Here is a 17,691-nt window from a genome sequence, read left to right as displayed (position 1 = left end):
TGCAATAGTTTCTGATGCTTAACTGATCCTATCTTTGGTCACTTCCTTTAGGTTAATGATCCTGTAGTCTTTGATAGCTTTATTGCTTTTAGGTACAGTAAGACATTTTATGATAATTATATATACATTTTCTACTGTTGACCTGTCTTATGCCATTTCTCTAAGGAGAACTTTTTCTTTTTATAGAAAATGGAATTTGAAAACTACAGTCTGGATACATGGGCAACTCATAGCTTCTAGGTCACTAATGTTTTTAAACCCCTTAGTAGGGGTGCCTGGCTGACTAAGTTGGTAGAGCATGCAACTCTCAATCTCAGGATCATGAGTTCAAGCCCCACATAGGGCATAGAGCCTACTTAAAAAAATAAATAAACCCCTTAGGTAGAAAAATAATACCAATATTACCACTAACAAAAGACTAATAAAGGCAGTTTAGATTTCTTTATATTTCTCTTTGTGCTTGAGATACAGAATATCTTTGAGATATTCTCCTAATGGTAAGTCAAAATATTTTAACACCGTTTGAAATTATTATTCTTTATGTTGTTATACCAGAACATGATGTAGAATCAAATCCACTGGTTTTGATACAGGTTTATTTTCCTTTTTGACTTAATTTTTAAAATAAAAGCTGATATGTAAAATATCTACATGGATCCAAAGTCAAAACAAAAAACAAGGTATAACCAAAGATAAACCTTTCATCCTTGCCCTCCCCTGTTGTTTCATCTTGAGATTCCTTTTTTTTTTTTTCTCAATGTTTATTTATTTTTGAGAGACAGAGACAGACTGTGAACAGGGGAGGGGCAAAGAGAGAGGGAGACACAGAATCTGAAGCAGGCTCCAGGCTCTGAGCTGTCAGCACAGAGTCTGATGTGGGGCTCAAACTCATGAACCATGAGATCATGACCTGAGCTGAAGTCGGACACTTAATCTACTGAGCCACCCAGGCACCCCGAGATTTTTTTAAAGTACAGGTATATATAGTATCCCCCTCTTCTTTCACAAATATTAGTATAATAAACATATTCTGCACTTACCTCTTTTTCATTTAAGATACTCTGAAGATCACTCCCTAGAAAAACACAGATGCACAATACTCCACTGTACATTCATATGATAGTTAATTCACCCAGTCTATTGCTGGACATCTAGGTTGTTTCCAATTTGCTGCATTTACAAATCATGTTTTTAAAAAATTCCTTAGTGTATACCATATTTTGTAATTTTATGAGTGTATCTTTGGGATAGAAATAAGGGTGCTGGTCTTATGGTAAATGCATGAGACTACACCTGGACATTGCTTAATTCCCTCCTATATGGACTGTATTATATTTTTTCATTTTCATCAGCAATTTCAGAGTTCTTGTTTTTTCAGTCTTGACAATAGAGCATATTAATACCCTTTAGGATTTCTGTGCATCTGGTAGGGATGAAGTGGTATCTCAATGTAGTGTAACTTGCATTCTCATCTCAAATTTTAGAATCTTTAAGGATATTAGTCTGTGATATACTTGCAAATATCTCCAATTTTTCATTGTCCTTTATCTTTAACATGGAGTCCTATAAAAATTATTTACTTTTTTCTTTATTTCTACTTGGATTTTTGAGTCATACTTCTTAATATCTCCATTCCAGGGTTATAAAGAAATTCACCCATGTAGTATTTGTAAAGTTTCTTTCTGTTTTATTTTTAGTTTTTACATTTAGATATCTGGATTTATTGGGAATTCATCCTACTTTACACTGTCAGAGAGGAAACTGACTTTTTTTTTCCATAAATTTCATCCAATTGTGCTAATACTAATGATTAAAAAATTCTTTCCCAAAATGAATCTAGCAGAATGGTTCCTGCAAAGAAAGGTGGTTAGGGAATGACTAAAGAATTTCTGTTATCTCTATGGTAGACTAGAGAAGACATTATCAAAATTCACAAACATACCAATGGATAGGGGTTCAAGAAACACGTACCTCAGGCATTCAAGGAGATCCAGGAATTCACAATGAAGGAGACAAGAGCACCAGATATGCACACTGATACTAAACTCAACACAGAAGTCTAGGCCAAAAGAAAAAGGAATGGCCATAGTTATCTGTATATGGACGTCCAGAAAGCTGTTACATTTCTCAGTGTAATCATCACCTTAACAAAAATAGTCAGCATGAATGAAAATGGCTCGTTTATTACAATAAAGTAATATAACAAAAAAATTTCACTTTCCCCACATGAGTTGAGAAATTCCACAGAAGACAATAATTTCAGAGGGAAGTATGTTCCCTAATACTGTTTAACTACTGTTAAAGAACTGAATTATGTGCTACATATATGTACATAAACTCAATATTCTTTAACTTATATAATACTAAAAGGTATCAAGAAAATACCCTTAGAATAAATTAAGTGCTGAACTGGTAAAGTACATCTTCATCAATGATACACCTTGCTGTTATGCATAAACTACAGAATTATCACCTATCCAGGTCAGAGTTTAAACATTCTGGGTAAACATCATTTGACTATTGTATTAGTTTTTTGTTTTTGTTTTTAGAGAGAAAGAGGGAGTGAGCACAAGTGGGGGAGAGGCAGAAAGACAGGGAGAAGAGAATCCCAAACAGGCATCGCACTTTCTGCACAGAGCTTGATGTGGGGCTTGAACTTCTGAACTGTGAGATCATGACCTGAGCCAAAGACAGATGCTTAACTGACTGAGCCACCCAGGTGCCCCTGTATTAGTTTTTGTCACGTATGTTCATGAGTAAAATTCTTCTGGAATTTGTTGTTCAAGGGCTACTCCACATCTAATTTTGTTATCAGAATTACGTGAGTCTTTTAGCATCTGCTAGCAATTTTTCCATAGGATTTTGTTTCTTCAGGGAGCAGCCTGTACTCCTACATGAGTTATAAAGATTATTTTTTCTAACTGTTAAATTTTTTGGCCCCTTTTAGTTACTCTTGAAATTTAATAATCTATTTTCCTAGAAAACAAACTATATTGTATTTAAAATTTGTTTCTAGTAAGGTTTATATCTCTTTATACTGCCATTAAAAATACCCTCTAAAACATGTACCACAGTTCTCCTTTCTTATGATAATGTTAAGGGACTGCTACCAAGAAACATTTTGACTTAAAATAAAAAACCTTCTGTATTGTTATTTATTCCATGAATTTTTCTTTATTTTCGTTAAATAAAGCTTTCCATCAATTCAGAGGCACCTGGGTGGCTCAGTTGGTTAAACATCCGACTCTTGATCTTGGCTCAGGACATGATCTCATGGGTCGTGAGTTTAAGCGCCACCTTAGGCTCTGCTCTGGCAGTGCAGAGAATGCTCGGGATTCTTTCTCTCTCCTACTCTCTCTGCCCCTCCCCTGCTCACACACACTCTCTCAAAATAAATAAACATAAAAAAAATTAAGAAAAAAACATTTCTATCAATTCAAATGCCCATTGGGGCATCAGCTCTTACTTTAGCTTGTTAAGTAATCATTATTTAATTTGACAAATACTTGGACTCTACAATATGACAGGCACTGTTATAAGTGCTGGAAATACAGTGGTGACAAGAAGTAAACTTCCCTCAATTTTCTTTGTTACATACATAAGAGAAATTTCCATCGAGAGCTGCCATGGTCATGTTCATAGGATTTGACATATAGGAGTTTTGTTATCATTCACATCTAAATAAGCCTGTAATTTCACTTCTGATTTGCTCGTTACTTTGATAATTTATAAATGTAGTGTTAAATTTCCAAGAGATCAGAATTCATTTGGCTATTTTCTAATTTCTAAATTTCAGGGGCACCTGGGTGGCTTAGTCAGTTAAGCATCTGACTCTTGATTTTCGCTCAGGTCATGATCTCACAGTTCATGAGATTGAGCCCCACATTGGGCTTTTGCTGACAGTGGGGAGCCTGCTTGAGATTCTCTCTCTCTCTCTCTCTCTCTCTCTCTCTCTCTCTCTCTCTCTGTCTCTCTCTCTTCTTTCTGCCCCTACCCTGCTCATGCTTTGTCTCTCGAAATAAACTTAAAAAAATAAATTGTCATTGTGGTGATAAAATGGATATGACATTTGGCTTTAGAAATCTGTTAGGGACAAATCATTTCTAAATGCCTTTAAAAACAAAACCAAAAAAAAACAAACAAACAAAAAACCACTGGTGAGCATTCAACAACTCCACTTTCATTAAAACCATAAAGCTTTCTTTATAGTATGAATTTTTTTATGCAGCAAATGAATTTAATACTGATTCAAAGCTTTCTTCCCTTCCGTTTGACTGGTTTTTCTTCAGAATTAGCATCCTGCTGTTCAATAAGACACACATATAGATGGCATATTTGTCTACATTCATTATATTGTTAAGGTCTTCCTCTCATAGAAGTTGTCTAACACTAATATTAATGATGGTTATTAAGTCATTGAAGTCATCAAGCTCATTTAACCCTGGTAATCAAATAAGGAAACACAGATTCAAGTTACTTTCCAAAAAATACAAAGATAAGAGGTGTTGAAACTAAGACATGCCAAATAAACTGCATGAGACAGCTCAAGGCTTTCCAAGATTAATTATGTAACAGAAATTCACCTTTGGTATAATTTTGTGGAACTATAACAAAATTTAATAGGAATGGAAGGTTTCCCTATGTGAGTTAGATTTAAATTCTATGCAGAGTAGTAGCGATGATGTGGAGAATGCTTTTAAGAATGATTCAAGAGAATCACAGTGTCATCTTTTTCATAGGGTTTTACCCTGATATTCCAAATGGAAAACCAATCAGTAAATGCTTTCCTATATTAATATAGATTGCATTATGAATTCTCTGCTATTTAGTGTGTTGTGTGCTCTGTCAAATGTTCTTCCAATATTACTTATACTTGTGAGTTCCTCAAAAGAAGGAATTAACTGACATCAATTAAGGAGTTATGAATAAAGACTTCCTATATTTTTATATTCTAAGACCTCACAAAAGTGAAATAAGATGAGAGCTTGGAGAAAATGTCTCAAAATTTTTACATTCATAGGATTTCTCAAAAGTGTAAATATCCTGGTGTTGAGCAAAGTCTGAGTCCTGACTAAAGGTGTTCCTATAGTCTTTCCATTGATAGAGATTCTCACCATTGTGAATTTTCTGTTCAGTAAAATATGGATGAGGACTAAAGATCTGGCTACTTTCTTTACATTCATATGATTCTGTATCAGTATGAATTTTCTTATGTCGTGTAAGCTGTGAACCCCAGATAAAAGATTTCCCACATTCTTTACATACATAAGGTTCCTCACCAGTGTGTATTCTCTGATGTCGAGTAAGTTGTGAACCCCAGAGAAAGGCTTTTCCACATTCTTCACATTCATATGGTCTCTTTCCAGTGTGGATTTTCTGATGTCGATTAAGTTCTGAACCACGAAAAAAGGTCTTTCCACATTGCTTACATTCATAGTTTCTTTCACCAGTATGAATTTTTTTATGCCGATTAAACTCTGAGCCATGACGAAAGGTCTTTCTACATTCCTTACATTCATAGAGTTTCCTCTCATTATGAATTTTCTCATGTTGAGCAAGATAGGAGGCCCAAATAAATGTCTTCCCACATTGCTTACATTCATAAGGTTTCCTACCATTATGAATTCGTTGATGTCTAGCAAGGTGCGAACTCCAGATATAGGCTTTTCCACATTTCTCACATTCATAGGGTTTCCTACCAACATGAACATTCTGATGTTGAGCAAGATTTGAACCACGAATAAAGGCTTTTCCACATTCCTTACATTCATGAGATTTCTCACTAGTATGAGTTCTCTGATGTTGAGTTAGGTGTGAACCACGAGTAAACGCTTTTCCACACTGCTTACATTCATAAGGTTTTTCACCAGTGTGAATTCTCTGATGTTTAGTAAGATGTGATCGCTGACTAAAGGCCTTTCTACATTCATTACATTCATAAGGTTTTTCACCGGTATGAATTCTCTGATGTCGTGTAAGATCTGAGCCACAACTAAAGGCTTTCCCACATTGTTTACATTCATAAGATTTCTCACCAGTATGAATACGCTTATGAACACTAAGTTGTGAGTGAAATCTAAAGGACTTCCCACATTCCTTACATTTAAAAGGTTTTTCACCAGTATGAATCCTCCTGTGACCAGTAAGACTTGAACGCAAACTAAAAGCCTTCCCACATTCTTTACATTCATATGTTTTCTTGGCAGAGTGTACTGTCTGATATTGAGTAAGTTCTGAATCAGAAAGAAAGGTCTTCTCATATTCTTTATCTTCACAAAATCTCTCACCAGTGTGAATTAATTGATGTTGATCACAGTCCGAGCCAGAACAAAAGGCTTTCGCACTCTCTTTAAATTCATTCAGTTTCTTTCCTGTATCATGTCTGTGAGCTGTGTGGTTAAAAGTGGACATTTTTTCATCGATGAGTATAACTTGCTTTAAACATTCTTCCTGATTTTCCTGTTGTGTTTCAAACTGACCTTTGCTTTCCCAATCAGCCCTAAAACATGAATATTCAAGGTTGTGTTTTTTACAGATTTCCAATTGAGATAATTCTCTCTCAAAAGTAACACTTTTTTGTGATAACTCCTTGGTTTGACATCTGAACGGCATGTCTGAAAGATAAGAAGGTAAATTCCTACTGTTTTACTGTTCAAAAAGAAATAAAACCTCCAATGTAGATATAAGAAGTAAATCTTAAAATACATAAAGCACACAAGAAGTGAATGGCTTAAGAAATTCTCAAATTCTGGGTGATATGAAAAAAAGGTGGAAAATAAATAGAAATTTAAGAGAACTAATAAAAGTTGAGGTGGGTGTTTCGATATATAAAAGCTTTGTTTTAGGGGCATCTGGGTGGTTCATTCGGTTGAGCGTCCAACTTTTGATTTCAGCTCAGGTCATGATCTCATGGTTGTGAGACTGAGTCCTGCATTGGGCTCCATGATGGGGGTGGAACCTGCTTAAGATTCTCTCCCCCTCTGTCCTTCCCCTACTCTCTCTCTCAAGGAAAAAAACAAAACAAAACAAAACAAAACCCAAAACCTTTGTTTTGGTCAAATTCACCTGAGCAATTCAATTTAAGAAAATAATTATCGGGTACCACCCAATCATGGAAAGCCAATGTAAAGATAAAACTGTTTCACTCAGTATGATAAATCAACCCTCAGCATATGTCAGGCATTAAAAAAATAATTCTGTAAAAAATACACTATAAAACAAACAAAAAAAGTTGAGTAGGGGGAATTTAGGATGAATAAAGGATAATATTACAAAAACCAGGTACCAGGAAGCACAACTGGGATCATTTAGTCATGTGAGAACAACATAACACATTGCACTGTCTAATCCCTTCCATGTTTACTGAATATCCTGCTTCCATATTACTTTCTGTACAAATAGGATGAAACAAGAGCATATCCAAACTAACTCAAAGACAAATATGCAGAAATGTAATTACAGCTACTTAATTATGCTTCAATTTGCCTTTGCACACTTAAAGACTTCACCCTGCTCATTTCCTCCACTGTATAAAACCAAGCCATCTTTTTGTCACATGACTTCAACCAAGGTGCTTTTGTTTTCTTTATTCTTGAGTTTATAGTATTGCTCAACCATTCTGCTTTATGCTTTCAGGCCCTTCCAACAGGTCTTCTCTTCCTTTCCCTTCTATCCAAGGCCACTGAAAATATTTCACAAAATATTTACAAATTTCAAATACTATGCAAGATACTACAATGAATATCTTACATAATTCCGAGCTTAAAAACAGTAATGTTGGGAAATAAGAGTATCAGTCTTATATGTGGGAAGTTGTCTGGTCTAGAGTTAACAGAAGAGCAGGAACTCAGTAACACAGGTATGTTGCATTTAGGTTAAAGGACATAATTATGGGTAATAGTTCAAAAAGGAAAATACTTTGAGAAGTTTTGTCAAGGGCAAGGAGTCTGGCATGAGCTAAGAATAAGTAGGACCCCTGTGTGACTCATTTTTGATATGTGCTAGGATTTGATGAAATTGTCATGTGCTTATGCTACAAATTTTTCTTGGGAGGAGAGAGGTGAGAACTGAGCAAGTACTCTAGCAGTGACTGAAGAAGTTGAGAGGCAGTTCAGTTACATGTATAAGTAGTAGTGTATTGTAGTGGAAAAAGGACAGACCACAGTTTCAGGCTCAGTTCTGTTCACTAACACCATCTTTAGGTTATGAGAAAATTACTGAGCTTCACTGAGCTCTTATTTTTCCATATGATAAATAGGGACATTAATATATATTTTTTAAGAGATTTATTGAGAGGGTTGGGAAAACATACAATTTTTATAAAGTGCCTAACACAGAAAAAGCACCACACAAGTAGTACATGATGATGATGATGATGATGATGACGATGATGATGATGATTAACGATTAGAGAAGAAAAACGGAGGGGACTGGAAATGGTTTAACAGTATCTCACACATAAACAACTACTAGAAAATGATTATTATTACTGTGCTAATTATTACAGGCAAGGCATTTAAGATAAATGAAACATCAAATGAATATAAATCAAAGACATTAAAATAAATTCCTCAGATTAAATAGAATGTGATGAGAAAAGTTACTTTGAGATGCTGCCTAGGCATCTTACAGTATGACAACCCTGCCCACACCCAGAACCTCAGCATTTGGATAAAGATCTGAGCTTAGGATTCCCACCATGAGTTCTTGCGTGGTTTTTCCCAGTCACTTTAAAAATAGCCACATAGCGTTGAGCCCACAAAAAGTTTAGTGACCTCGACCCCAACTACCTTCTAAGTAAGGTGCTTGCTACTCTGCTTTCTTATCTCCTACTTGCTTATGACCTGGGATGGAGGACTGTCCTTCCCACAGCTCACTGTGTGCCCCTGCCCCAATTTCTACAATTCATAAGTAATAAATCTTGTGATTTAACTTCCCTTGTGTAAATGTATTAAACCTGTGCCTTCAATCACAATGACTCCAGCATTTTCACTTCTCCAAAGTAGAAGCTTGGATGCTGAGGGAGCTACCTGCCAACCCTGTGTGGGTGGCTTGTGCCTCCTCATTAAGCAGGTCACGATCTGCATATTCTTAATTTAATAAACAAGCTATGGGACACCCCAAACACAGCACAAACATGAAAGTTAGAAATAATGATCCTACTACATTTTTACTCTATATCACCCTCCGATTTTTCTCACTTCCATTTACATTCCAGGTCCTTAATTATGACTCTTTATACATCTCTTCTTGGTGAAACCTAACTTGCTGCTTATCCTGAGCCTGAACTAAACAAGTGAACATAGCTGGAAAAAATAAAATAGTGCCTACTAGAATCACTTCTAATTTATATTAAAAAGAAAAAAAAAAAAAAAACCACCCATGAGTAGGTTCTCAGCCGTGTCAAGAATTTTTACATATTTCTGGTCAAATAGTATCTCTATATATAACCCAGTGGAAGACAATCAAGGACTCAGAAACAATGCAGAAACTTAAGATTATGACAGAAGGAATAAGATTATTCCACAAGTGGTGTTTCACTATAACTGTGTGGGGAAAAAATTATAACTCTTCTTTATACTATAAACAAACAAAAACTACCAGTAAATTAAAGACATCAATGGCAAAAAAAACTTTAAAACTTATACAAGAAAACAAACATCTCTAACCAAATCTCTATGTGTTGTCAAACTTACTGGTAAAATATTTTAGATGAACAAAATAAGAAAATATTATGACATTATTTGATATACTGAAAAGGCTCAGCCAATTTTTACTATTCAGATTGTATTGGCACTAGCATTTGGCTTAGAGACTGATAGAATTTATGACATCTCAGGGCTAAGGTGGCAGAGATTAGTATCCAGGGTCTGTCTGCATTCCTCATGCTGTTATAACTGAAAGGCTAGAAATAAGAAACTTGAGTAAAACAGAGGCAGACCTACACAGGAACTATAGTTCAGTTTCAAACTATCTAAGGAGGGTGATGGATTAAGATAGCAACCAAAATGTTAATGCCTTCAGGTACTTGAGAGAAGCAAATAGAAATCCTCTATAAAGGAAGGTATCCTGGGCATTAGTTTTACCATTTTGAAAACACTGTCTGGCACAAAATTAAATAAGTAACCAGACAATATGAATGTAAACAGACCACAGAAACAATAGTAGAAATACACCTAAAAGCACTCTAGATATTGGAGTTATGAGACAGGGTTTAAAAGTAACTATGCTCAAAAAGCTAAAAACAAAATTAATCATTTTAGCAGAGAACAAGAAACCAATACAAATAAAAAAAAAAAAAAAAAAGAAAGAAAGAAAGAAAAAGAAACCAATACAAGTCAAAAGAAAAACTCCAAGAGAAAAAGGTTGGAAAAGTCCTAACAGAAGCATTATGACAGATTCAGTTAGAAGATTAAATGTAAATGTAAATGGAAGCTTAAAGGGAGAAGAGAGGAAGAATGGGAGAAGTAGCAATATTTGAAAAGATAATGGCTGAGAATTTTCAGAACAAATTTCATGAACAGGTGAATGAATGAATAAAGTATAGCCATACATGGAACACTACAGAGAAATAACAAATAAACTATTGATACATGCAACCACACAGATGAATTTCAAAATCATGCTAGCAAAAGACACAAGGCTAGCAAAAAGGAAGAAAATATACATTGTATAGCAATTTATGTAACACTCTAGAGCATATAAACTAATCTAGTTACAAAAAGCAGGTAGTGATCTCGCAAAGATGGGAGTAGAAAGGGGAATGAATGGCAAAGGGGCGCAAGGAAAATCTGGCAGTAACTGAAGTATATTTTTCTTGATTATGGTGATTATTTCATGTACATAACATAATGTCAGAACAGACCAAACTGCAGATTTCAAATATATGCAGCTTCTTATTTTTCAGTTTTATCTTAAGTTGTAAAGCAAAAATTTTGGGACCAAAATAAAACTAAAGTCTTAAAGAAAATAAAGATAAATATTCTTCTGGCCACCCTAACTGGGTATTAGTGTATTAGTGTTTCTTTTATGTGAATGCCCACTCACACCAAAAATACAAAATATTAAGCCAACAAATGGTAAGGATAGATCAAGCACACAGCAGACATTTATCAAATAAATACAACCAGTAATTCAGTAAACAAGAAATATCCATCCTCCCTAGAAACCAATAGCCTTTAAACTATTAAACTATTAGAAGTCTCTACTTAAAAATAACTCACTTGGGGGCACCAGGGTGGCTCAGTCAGCTGAGCATCCATCTTTGGCTTAGGTCATGATCTCAGAGTTAGTGAGTTTGAGTCCCACATCGGGCTCTGTGCCAACAGCTCAGAGCCTGAAGCCTGCTTCAGATTGTGTGTCTCCCTCTCTCTCTGCCCCTCCCCCTGCTTGCACTCTGCCTGTCTCAAAAATAAATAAACATTAAAAAAAATAAAAATAGCTCATTTGTAGTGAGACTACGTTGAAACTGATACCATCCCTGACCTTCATGTGAACCAATGCCCTCTGATCCTTCTGAAAACATAAGTATTAATTTCCACAATATAGAAATACATTCAAGTCATAGCTACGTCCCAGATACCCATGTGTTTACCATGAATCTGCTATTTGTTTCCAAACCTGTTTATACCAACTGTTTTTGACATTTTAACTTGTATATGTTAGTATCATTATATAAAGAAATATGAAAGAAAGATTGTTTTTTATGAAAACTAAGTGAATACTCTAAAAAAACTCATTTAAGAAGGCTACAAATTTTATTTTAGTAGCTTGGAGTCAATTATAAAGACTGGGGGAAAAGATTCCACAGTAAGATTAACTAAATTCTTATTCAAAACAGAAACCAAAAAATTAGGAGAATGAATTACTAGTGTGGTTAATATGAGAATAGGCAGAACTCCAATTAGGGAGAGCATGCCCTGGCCCTATAATGAAACACGGGTAAATGGTTATGGGTTGTAAATAAATATAGTTTAAGGTATTCACATAATTTTCTATGATTTAAAGTAACTTTTTTAATGACAAATAAATTAACTATCTTAAATTAATTGGGCACATTGTATTCTAACTTTAAATCCTTTGGCCAAGGAATTTCATATCTGAGACACAACCATCATCCAATGTGGAAAAAAACCCATGAATAATTGATGTGTACTAAGAATTATAACTTTAGTAATAAGAAATACAGAATAACCTTAATATATAATAGTACATTTATAGTATGTGAAAATTTTACATTTATAGTATGGAAAATTTTATAATTTAACCAGAATTTTAAAAGCACATAACAGTGTTTAGGAAATAAAAATATAAAATAAAATTGCATAGATCTTAGGGACCAGAATATGTTACAAAAGCTTTTATTTTGAAATATGGTTGACCCTTGAACAATGCAGGTTTAAACTGCATGGATCCACTTATATGTAGATTTTTTTCCAGTACTGTAAATTAATTTTTCTTGCATATGATTTTCTTAATAACATATTCTTTTCTCTAGCTTACTTTAAGGAAGCATTATATAACACATGTAACATATAAAGTATGTGTTAATTTATGCTATTGGTAAGACTTCCAGTCAACAGTAAGCTGCTAGTAGTTAAGTTTTTGGAAAGTCAAAATTTATACATGAATTTCTGACAGTGCAAGGGTCGGTGCCCCGAAACACCCTGAGTTGTTTAAGGGTCAACTGTAATTATAAGTTCACAAGAAGTTGCAACAGTACCCTTTACCCAGTTTTGTCCAACAAATACATCTTACATAAAGCACAATATCAAAACCATGAAACTGATATTGGCACAACGCATATGTATAGTTATATCATTTCATCACATATGTGGATTCCTGTAAACACCACCACAATCAAGACACAGACCAAGACCATTACTACACCGATTTTACCTCTTGTGCTCCCTCTTTATAGCCATAATCACCACCATCACTCTCCCATGCTCATCCCTAACCACTAGCAACCACTAATATGTTTTCAATGGTTATAATTTAGTGATTTCCAGAACGTTCTATAAATGGATTCGTTTGGCATGTGACCTTTGGAGTTGGCATTTTTCATTCAGCACAATGTCCTTGAGATTCATTCAAGTTGTTGCAATATCAATAGTTCAGAAAAAGAACAATTTTAAAACACAAAACATAGTTTCTGGAATTTACAAACATGAGTCTAGTAAGGAAATAAAATTTATTTTCTTTCCTCGGTATTTCAAATAAAAAAGAAGCTCCAAGAGTATGTTATTTCAATCTGAGTCTTGCTCATAATAGAAAATTCATTAATTAACCTCAACTTGCCAAATATACCCCTTGTTTCCTCTTGACTGCTAGGACTTTTATGACATTGCATTCTCTTTGTTGTCCTCCATTAGCCTTAACCTCTCTTCTGCCACTTCCTATTCACTATAGCTAGAAGCCATTTTCCCCTACATTCCTGATTTTCAACTAAGCAGCCTATTACATCTTCTCTTAATTTAGAGCCTATTTTGCTTAAATTTATGGACATATTCCAGTCAAAAAAAAATACAAATTTCTTAAAAGATTATATACTCTTTAACCTTTCTTATCCTAAAATGAAATTGGAAAATTAATAGATGTTAGTTAAAAGAATGAATTAATGAGTGCAAGAAATACAGAACCAAGGAGAATTTAGGCAGAGTAAGAAAAATACAAGATTGAGTAGGGAAAATTAAAAAAAAAATTTTTTTTAGAAATTTACAAATATCTAAATGAAGACATTTACAAATATCTAAATGAAAAAAAAAGAGAGAAAGAAACTCAAAGCATTAATAAATTGACTACTGGAGAAAAAGAATGACACCTTTTTATAATATGAGGAAAAGAAAATGAAGAGGACTGAATTGGGAGTGGAATTTGGAGGTGAAGAGAAGGGTCATTTGGAAATTCATTCTGAAAAGGTTACTTTTGGCTCTAGGTCTCAGGCTTTTGTCCATGGGTTTTTATTCCCTGAGGAAGAAACCTGAGACCAATATTTCGGAGATGGTGCTGCCTCAATAAACATCTGGGCTCTTAGCTGCAATGATGGTGTTCCTGTGCTGGCTCAACCATCACTCACCTGGGCAATGTCCTCTTGTCTCATCCTGTAAAAATATCCAGGGCTCTTTTCCCTTCTCCAGTAAACAGAACACATCTGGCTGATAAATGCAAAGTCCTGATTAGAGATAAGAAACAAGAAATGACCAAATGGTAGAGGTTTCAAAGTTTGCATCTAGTCCCTTAGTTATGAAGGAAGAAAAACACTTATAGGAAGAGCAAGAAAAAAGCATAAAGTATTTCCAAAGGATGGAGAGGGTGGATGTTCCCACTGAGGATCACTAGAACCAAATTTACAGAGTGTAAGCCATTTTTCCAGAAAGAAGTCAGACATTCCCCTAGACACTTGAAAGACAATTTAAAAATTCACAATGTAGAAAGCAGAAAGTTCTGGGGTCAGTTTGTGAATCTTACCCAGTGAGATCATGTTGCTGTAGTTCTCCAACATCACATCTCTGTACAAATGTCTCTGTTCCAAGTCCAGGCACTCCCACTCCTCTTGAGAGAAGTCTACAGCTATATCCCTGAACATCATCAACTGCTGAAACAACAAACCCAAGCATCAATGGTGAAATTAAAAGAAATCTTTTAGGTAGAAGGGACACAAATGAAAAAGGGCACTGTAGGAAGTGGGACACTCACTGAGCAAAAAACTGAAGTTGGCTGCCTGTAGTATGGGGGACGGGGGGAAATGACATGGAAGCTGAATGCCTATATGTTCTTAAAACCTCCTGTTGTTCAGTCACAACATCCTTATGACCTTTCCGTGACAAATAGCAGACAACAGGATGACAGTCCAGAATCATGAGTTCTTTGTTGATACCACAGGGATGCCACACCAGGCTTAAATGACTAACTCCAGATTTATTATGTGCCAAAAGTTTCCCTTCCTCCTTAGGCTATTTTTAGTTGAATTTTCTATTAGCTGAAATTGAAAGGATTCTTGGAAGAGATACACTCCCTAACTGAGTATCATTTTCTGTGGAGAATACCATTTTCTGTGGGAATGTATAAAATCTCTGGGCTCTAGGCTAAGTAGTGACAATCAGCACATGTCTTATTAATATTAATCTCTCATTGATTTCCTGGCAAGATCCCTGATCTCTCTGAACTTATTAACCTTCCATCATACCCTCTATTTAAAAGCCATGATAAAGTGCCACATACTAAAATGAATACCAACCATTACCAACTCTCACCTTTAATAATCGATATATCCCATTCTACAGAGTAAATAAAAGCTTTCATGTAGTGTATCCTGTTTAGCCACTCAGTTCCACTTTGTCAAGCCACGGATTTGAAAAGAAAGTCTCTACTATTTCCTTTAAGGCAAAATATTTCTCCTCCTTCAGTGCTCTGTCAAAGTATTAGGATGCAGGAGGTGCTGAATGCCATGTTGGACAGAAGAGGGACACCTAGGGAAGGCAGTGGACTGTTTCCCAGCTATCACTTACCACACTGAATAGTGACTTAAGTAAGCAGTTTAAGGATAAGAAATAAAAATGCTCATATGATTTGATATAAATGGTTATAATTTTTGGAAAGAGGCAATTCCAACTCACATGGGCCATGACTTAAAATTCTAAGACTCAGTCTTCTAGATTCCTCTCTTGGTGAAGCACAGTCTTGAGAAAGCAGAGCTAGAGGGAAGGAATCGTGAGAGGTCAGGTTTTCCTCAGAGCTTTCAAATGGACTAAGAGTTCCATTTTCTTCCCTGAAGAAAGGTCAGAGGGAGTCTGCAGAAATCCTGGCCCAAACCAAAATCCAAGTCCTCATTCTCTCTTCTCCTCTCTCTCAGTCCTAAGTAACCACTAATCTACTTTTTGTCTCTGTAGATTATTCTGGACTTTCATATGAATGGAATCTTATAATATGTGAACTTACTATAACTAGTGTCTTTCATTTAGCATAATGCTTTCAAGGTTCATCCAAGTTGTAGCATGTATCAGTATTTCATTCCTTTCTGTGGCTGAATAATATTCCATTGTATGACCTAGATCACATTTTCTTTACCCATTCATCTGTTAATGGACATTTGGGCTGTTTCCACCTTTTGACTATTATAAATATGCTGCTATGAACTTTCATGTACAAGTTTTTGTTTGAATACCTGTTTTATGGTTTTCAGACTATGAGATTTACACTTCACCAATTAAATTTATTTCTAAACATTTTACGCTTTTTGATGCTATTGTGAATGGAACTATTTTCTTAATTTCATTTTTGGATTCTTCATTGCAAGTTTATAAATATACACTTGATTTTTATCTATTGATCTTGTATCCAAAACCTTTTTTTTACCCCAGGGGCAGGGGAGGGGCAGAGGAAGACAGAAAGAGTGAATTTTTTTTTTTTTTAATTTTTTAACGTTTATTTATTATTGAGAGACAGAGCATGAGTAGGGGAGGGGCAGAGAGCGAGGGAGACATAGAATCTGAAGCAGGCTCCAGGCTCTGAGCTGTCAGCACAGAGTCCCACGTGGGGCTTGAACTCACAAACTGCGAGATCATGACCCAGCTGAAGGCGGATGCTTAACCGACTGAGCCACCCAGGCGCCCCTAAGGTAAAAAGAGAATCTTAAACAGGCTCAGCAACCAGCACAGAGCCTGACCCTCAATCTCGAAACTGTGATATCACGACCTGAGCCGAAATCAGGAGTTGAATGCTTAACCAGCTGAGCCACCCAGGCGTCCTTTGTATCCTAAAACTTTTCTAAGCTCCTTTATTAGTTCTCATGGTTTTTCTGTATATGGATTCCTTAAGATTTTCTATATTTAAAAAATCATGTCATGTGTAAATAGAGAGTTTTATTTCTTTCCCAATATAGATGCTTTTTATTTCTTTTTTCTTGTCTAACTGCCCTGTAAAATCTCTACAATATTGAATAAAAGTGGCAAAAGCAGCCATTCTTTTTCTTATTCCTGATCTTAGGGGGAAAACATTCAGATACTCACTACTAAGTATGGAATTTTTGTAGGTGCCCTATATCAAGTCAAGGAAATTCCCTTTAATTCCCAGTTTATAGAGTATTTTTATAATGAAAAGGTACTGGCTTTTGTCAAATGTTTTTTCTGTATCTATTAAAATGACCCTGTAGTTTTTGGGTTTTATTCTATTTATATAATGTATCACATTAATTGATTTTTGGATGTTCAGACAACGCTGGGATATATTCCACTTGGTCATATTGTATAAGTGCATTTATAGGTTGCTGGATTTGGTTTGCAAGTATTTTGTTGAGGATTTTTAAACTCATTCTTATGAGATATGCTTTGCCTAGTTTTGGTATCTGGGTAGTACTGGCCTCATCAAATAAGTTGGGGCATTGGCCGTATTCTTTAATTGCAGCAGAGAAGGCACTGGGGAACTCAGAACTGATAGTAGGAGTCCTCCTGAACCAGGTTACATTCTGAACAACAAAGAAAACCTGGTTGTTCAGAGGAACCACATTTTAAAGAAATTGTCTTCTACAGTAACAGAGGAGGGAACTCTTGAGCAGAAGAACCTAAAAACTACCTTTTCAGGGGAAAGCACCAGTGACAGCTATTCTGAGGTAATCTATCACATTCCAACAAACAAACACACACACAAAATTAGAAGTACTGTGTCCAAAGATATTGTTAGATATAAGTTTGA

At 35.2% G+C, this 17,691-nt stretch overlaps 1 protein-coding gene across 7 annotated transcripts in view; it reads right to left on the bottom strand.

Moving 5' to 3' along the window:
* Positions 1-928: 928 nt before the first annotated feature.
* The window catches only part of ZNF790 (zinc finger protein 790), a 30,673-nt gene continuing 13,910 nt past the window's right edge, over positions 929-17,691 (bottom strand). For 4 of the 7 annotated variants that reach the window (XM_042968964.1, XM_007096862.3, XM_042968963.1 and 1 more), the window contains 4 exons: positions 15,618-15,695; positions 14,470-14,596; positions 14,078-14,173; positions 3,989-6,614 (listed from right to left, as the gene is read on the bottom strand). In XM_042968964.1, coding sequence (XP_042824898.1) covers positions 4,960-6,614; positions 14,078-14,173; positions 14,470-14,596; positions 15,618-15,626 — 1,887 coding nt within the window. In that variant the 5' untranslated portion in view covers positions 15,627-15,695 and the 3' untranslated portion in view covers positions 3,989-4,959. Of the gene's footprint in view, positions 1,076-1,731; positions 2,060-3,988; positions 6,615-14,077; positions 14,174-14,469; positions 14,597-15,617; positions 15,696-17,691 lie in introns of those variants that run through there. The other 3 variants (XM_007096864.3, XM_007096863.3, XM_015544103.2) reach the window with 3 other exon arrangements.

This window comes from Panthera tigris, chromosome E2 (genome assembly GCF_018350195.1).
Source record: "Panthera tigris isolate Pti1 chromosome E2, P.tigris_Pti1_mat1.1, whole genome shotgun sequence".
Classification (NCBI taxonomy): Eukaryota; Metazoa; Chordata; class Mammalia; order Carnivora; family Felidae; genus Panthera; species Panthera tigris.
Note: the sequence above shows the minus strand (reverse complement) of the source record. Positions and strands in the feature narration are given on the sequence as shown.